A 6,000-nucleotide genomic window follows, 5' to 3' on the forward strand; every position below is an offset into this window, starting at 1 on the left:
CTCAAAAACATTGGGAAATTATATATTATACTAATACAATTGCTCAGAGAGTCTTTGTGTTTTGTGTGAACTTGGTATGCATGAGAGTGATTGAAATGCAAGTGTAAACTCATTAGGGCCTTTGACCCCTGCACTGTCCCTAATGTTGAACCCAGGGCTGTATTAGTGATGGTCGGTGGCTGAAAAGGGACTTTGTGTCTTTAAGATCTGTCTCTGTGAGCTGGTGGTCTGTCTATTGTTGGTTAGACAAAAGCGCAAGTCAGATTCATCTAGGAGTGGTGGGGAATAACTTCTCATATCCTCATATCACAGTCACAAAGCCGCCAAGCTAAACCTCAATAACCCCATACTTCTCTCTGAACATGGGTAAGTGGTCATCTAATGAGTCTTTCATATTTTCTATTAATATCTTAAAAGTTAGTCTGTGGAATATGATTAATCTACTTTTGAAATATAATTTTTCTGAGAAGTTTTGTGTTCCTTCACTGGAGAATAATATGAAGCCTTCATTAATATTGTGATAATTACTGGTTTTATTGCAAGTTGGTTGTATTATATGATTGTCTGATAATATTATGATGTCCACTTGTGGGTACCTCATGGGTTATTCATATTATAACACAACATTGGTAATATCGCAACATTGGAAGCGTAGGCAGGATTGATAGAATTTGATTCCAGGTAACACATAGATAAAGGAATACATATGTTTTATTACTAGTATTGTAGACTAAACAGTCAGTTTTGAACGTTTTGATCAGCCAAGCGTATTGATACTCGTTACTCTTCATTTTAATTGACATTTCTTGAACATAAAACATGTTATTCAAATAAATTCAATATAATCATATCAATTATGTTCAAATGTTAATCAAACCACCTCCCTCACACAGCTTATATCTGTGAAACATTTTCTGAAAGGTGGCTTGAACTAATTAGGGTTCAGATAGACAGATGACCAGCGTAGGCAGCACAGAGGTCATGCAAGGTCGATCGTGTCAAAGGCTCTCACACTCCCACACTGTGCAGGGCATAATTAGCAAATTTGCATGAAATCCTTTGTTACACGCCTTCCATCTGACTCTGGAGCCAAGTTTACGCCGGCTATTCTGCCATCACTACTATTCCGTCAAAAAAAATACTTTCTCTGCACAAAAGTTAATTCAGATTTAGTATGCCGTAAAGACTTGGTTTGGTATGATCCTTCAATGCATTCCGGTAATATCTGTGCTGTGATTTTATTCATGGGTTATCATGGCACATTTGTCATTCTAACTGGCGTTTCAGAGCACAGCTGAAGAGGGGGTGTCTGTAGCCTATATAGTTTCCAGAGACTCAAACAACCTCCAAGCTGTTGCTGTTTTTATTTAAATGACAGTTTGTTTAATTTATATCCTCTGTTCATTCCTACCCACTAAAATCACACAAACCTTAAGATTACAGGAATGTTTAGTCTGCGTGGAACATTTGCCGCAGCTCAATCATTTATTATGTATGATCATGACACTGTTTGCCCTTCCCGAATGGGCTTTATAGATCATACAACTTTAATGAGCAACATTGTTGTTGTTGTGAAGATATTTCAGTTCCAGCTCCCATTTATTGTGCTTCCTCCCACCCTTGAACACTTGAACTGCGGTCCCCACCCCCTGCTGACATAGAAACTCATTCAGCGCCATGGTACCAGTCCCAGCCAGCTGTAGCCGGAGGCTGGCCTGGGCGCATAGTACTGACATTGCCAGTGATACTGTGAGAATCCTGGTGGTGGAGAAACCCCCCTGACCCCCGCCCCACCCACCCAGATGCTCATGGCTTGTTTATTAGATTGTTGGTGTGTGTGTGGTGGTGCTAGTGTGGTCTTTGTTTGTTTGACATCACTGGCCTTTGTTCTCCTCCACTCCTAGCTAAGACAAAAGGCATTGTGTCTCCTGCCACAAAGACAGGCTCTCTCTCAAGGCCCCTGGAACCCATCCTTCAGTGCCCTCTCCTTTCTCTCCTCTCTCTCCTCTCTCTCCCCTCCCTCCTCTCCTGGTGACGCCTGTGGTGGATGGCAGTTGGTGGTGAAAGAGGGATGAACTCTGGAGAGTAGAGGGGCTGAGCTGTGAGGCGTTGGCTGGAGCTGAGGAGCTTTTACACACGGATGAAACCATTGCAGACAGAGCAGTTTTTTGGTTAAAATATCCTGCAGCTGAGCCTTTAGCATCACCGGTTCATAAACTCTTTGCTTGTTGTTGAGGAGCACAAGATCGAAAGGAACAGATGTTTCCGGTCAGACAGCCTTGGCTTTGCAAAGCCCTAGGTGCATCTCTTTCTCTGATTCCTATACCAATACAGCCATTAACAGTCTGGATGTTTGTTATCTGCTTCCCCAGCACAGCTTACATTGGAGGAAGTGTATGAGAATGCTGTGAAGTCAGTGGTGGCTGGTTTTGTATTGACACTTTAACATTGTTTGATTGGATACACTGCACTTGGTTTCGCTGTTGATTTTCGCTGTAATTCTTCTATTGCTTTCATGCCTGTTGATGGAAGTTGATGGTGGCTGTTGTTGGATTTTTGGGTTAGGGTTAGGGTTAGGGTTCGGGTTAGAGTCTTTTTGTTTAACAGCTCCCCGAGCAGGGTGACTGAGAGATGTCTGGACTGTGTCCTAGATGTGCTGTGTGTTGGTGTGTGCCGCCAGTGCGTTGATGTATTATGCCCCCTCACCAGGTTGTTATGATTGCTGTATCCGATGCCTGGGGGCAGTGCCCTACCCCTCCCTGGTTGCCACTCTGCTCTGCTTCACCGGCATGGCACTGTTCTGTGGCTGCGGGCACGAGGCACTGGCCAACACCGAGGTGCTCGTCGAGACTTACTTCGCTCGTAACATACAAGACTATGTTATCCTGGCCTCGTTGTGAGTGACTCTTTAAAACTTTTCTGTTTTAAGTGCAATAACCTAATTTAATTGTTTGTATTTATAGATAGGTTGTGCAAATCAAGCAACAGAAATGTAAAGGCTCTTGCAGAAGTAGTAGTAGTATTGGTAACCCTTCCTTAAGATAGGTTAAGAGAAAACACCTCTCAACAGCACCTTTTGTCACCATGGAATCTCTGACTTTTCCTTATTATGACCTGTCCTTGTCTCCCAGTATCAAGTACTTCCAGTACGTGATCTATGGCCTGGCCTCTTTCTTCTTCCTCTACTGCATCCTGCTGCTGGCCGAGGGATTCTACACCACCAGCGCCGTCAAGCAGACCTTCGGAGAGTTCCGGAGCACCAGATGTGGCCGCTGCCTTAGTCTGACGGTGAGGAGGGAGGAAGGGGGGAGAGGGAATGACATCACCTCCTTCTTAGGTTGCTAAAATAATATTGACACTATAGCCTACTCTAGCTTGTAATCTACCCACTGGTTGAGAAACAATCCATAAACAATTTATAGATAATTATCCATAAGTTAATTATCCATGAATCCCTGTTGTATTGCTTCAGAGATATTAGGCTCATGTTAGAGTATTTACCCTCTATAGTGTTGTATGGCTGCAGTAATGGAGCCTTATAGGACATGTTGTGTCACATCCTGTATCCCCCCTGGAGTTTGACCAATAACTTCCTGTGACCTGCTCTGCTTGCTGCTCCACAGTTCATCATTGTGACATACGTCCTGGCAGTGATCTGGCTGGCGGTGTTTGCCTTCACAGCCATACCCGTCTTCTTCTTCTTTAATATGGCACAGACCTGCCACACCATCAACATCCTGGCTGAGACGACACCCAGCATCAATCAGCACGGCTGGGTCTGCATGGATGCTCGGCAGTATGGTACGTTTAGCTTATGATTGAGCTTATGATTGTTAGTCTTTTTTATTTATTTTTTACATTTAAAATGTACAGTATTTAATTTCACATTAATGAGACAAGCTTCTCGTTAGGTCTGCTGCCTTGGAATGCAATGCCAGGGAAAGCTTGTGGAATGACCTTGGCATCCATTTGCAAAACAAAAGAGGTGAGTTGCTGTTCGCGTAGTCTTAAAACTACTTTGAAAGAATTAGTGTGTTTCTGGGTTATGTAACCTTTCATAAACCCACAAAATACACAGCTAAATTATTATTCTGAATAGCAAATCAATGTACAATGCATGCGCTATTTAAGAAACCTTTTTTTTCTATTTGCAGTTCTTTGTCACCTATGACCTGTACATCGCTGCCTTTGTTGGTGCAGGGATTGCTCTCTTGGCTCTGGTGAGTAAGAATGTCCACCCAGACTGATGAGTCTATGGGGTTTGTCACCGTCTTTGTTTAGGTTCAGAGTATGACTTGATTTTGCAGCTCCAACTGGGTTAGTTTTAGACATACCACCAGAGAGGTATGGGGGTTCATTTTAAGGCTCTTTGGCAGAGAAAAATTAAATTCAGAGAAATAGAACAATCTTATCATACTGTCCATCAGTACAGTAAATATTTATTGATTTTCAACAATGATTAAGGTGACAAGACCAGCTAGGTCGTAATAGAAAAGCGAACCAATCCCTAGAGAACTGACTTAGAGTATTCTATAGGCCTACTGTAGGGGCACCTAAGCGAGTGATAAATCTGTGCACAAACAAAGAGATCATCTTGTGATGCCCTATAGGCTACTGAATAATTGATATGTCGTCTGAATGCAGCTGCACTTTTGTGAAAACCTTTTTTTAAATGTTTTAAAACCCTTTTCTCTTTTGTCCCGCTCTCCTTCTCTCTCTCCATCTATTTCTCTAATTAGTTTCTGTATGTGGTAGCTACCACCTATAACTATGCAGTGCTGCGGTTCCTGGGCAGAAAAGGGCTACGCTGTTAAAAACGGTGCCCTGTCACGTCTCCATCCGCCCATAGACTGGGCCTGAGGAGAGCCGTTACACATCACACTACTGAACATTCATCCATCCCCTCAGACACGCCTGCAGTCTGGATCCCCTACCTACTGCTGGCTGCTTCCCTGGAGGGCTCTGCTAACTGACACATGGTTCATCTTGACCATCTGATTTATCACTTCAACAACAGTCTAAGAGATGAATAGAACTCCTGGTCATCATAACTTCAAGCCCATCCCCCTGGTCATCATAACTTCGAGCCCCTCCCATCCCCCTGCTCACCAGTCTTATCCCCTCGGTTCTCAGTCCAGGAAGATGACTCTCTGATGTCTGTTGCTAATTCTTTTTTACATTGGATGTAGCGTCTCTGGTTTTGGTTTGCAATTATACTTTTTTTGCTTTTATAAAGTGTCCCTGACATGATTGTCAGATTGTGTTATGTGGACTCCATTCAGTCCTCTAAATCTGAGTGACTGAAAGAGATGACTGCTCTCCATGCTTATCAGAACTAAGAATTACACCCCAGTCCCCTCGCTTACTGATATCTATATAGATTGTGAACATGATCTAGCTGCTTTTGCTTTAGATTGTGTATGTAAATGAGCTGTCCGTTACTGTAACCAAAGCAAACAGCTGAATGTGCCAAAGTGCTGTACATTCAAGTGAAATGTGAGAGTCTCTCTTGTCTAAGTGTGTCAAAGGACTTATGGCATCTTTTTTGCACTCACTCTTGATGTATAAGTATCTATTGTTTGTCCTTTTAAATGATTACCGTGTGGAGGGTGAAAGGAAACCCAATTCTATGGAGGTGCTAAAGTTCTAAGATACCTAGTTTTCATTCTCCACATGTATTAATGCTCTCTGCTTTTAAACCATAGGGTTGCTGTGTTGATTTTGAATTGAGCAATTAAACTTAATCAAAGCCATTTTAAACCCAAGGTATTAAAATATTGTGCTTCATTTCATTGTCATTGTAAAACAAAACTTCCAGTGAGGTTGTCCATTTGGGTAATATAATGCACATCAATAAGAGGGGTAAAATGTTATTCATATTTTATTCACAGTTCAAATATGTTGACATAAATGATGGAAACGGTCATAAACTTTTTACATATGTTTTTGTTATTACAGATATACAATGAGTATTCAAAACATTAGGAACACCTTCCTAAT

General features: G+C 42.1%; 1 protein-coding gene across 2 annotated transcripts; it reads left to right on the forward strand.

Moving 5' to 3' along the window:
- The first annotated feature begins 207 nt into the window (after window positions 1-207).
- Window positions 208-5,765, forward strand: LOC139537321 (myelin proteolipid protein). Of its 2 annotated transcripts, none has more exons than XM_071338500.1 (7): window positions 208-366; window positions 2,710-2,896; window positions 3,132-3,288; window positions 3,624-3,801; window positions 3,912-3,985; window positions 4,155-4,220; window positions 4,740-5,765. In XM_071338500.1, the coding sequence occupies exons 1-7, from the start codon at window positions 363-365 to the stop codon at window positions 4,812-4,814; spliced, it is 741 nt and encodes a 246-aa protein (XP_071194601.1). In that variant the 5' UTR covers window positions 208-362; the 3' UTR covers window positions 4,815-5,765. The 2 variants fall into 2 exon arrangements, with proteins under 2 accessions (XP_071194601.1, XP_071194600.1); XM_071338499.1 differs by lacking the exon at window positions 208-366 and adding an exon at window positions 1,997-2,299.
- Window positions 5,766-6,000: the final 235 nt, after the last annotated feature.

This window comes from Salvelinus alpinus, chromosome 13 (assembly GCF_045679555.1).
Source record: "Salvelinus alpinus chromosome 13, SLU_Salpinus.1, whole genome shotgun sequence".
NCBI lineage: Eukaryota > Metazoa > Chordata > Actinopteri > Salmoniformes > Salmonidae > Salvelinus > Salvelinus alpinus.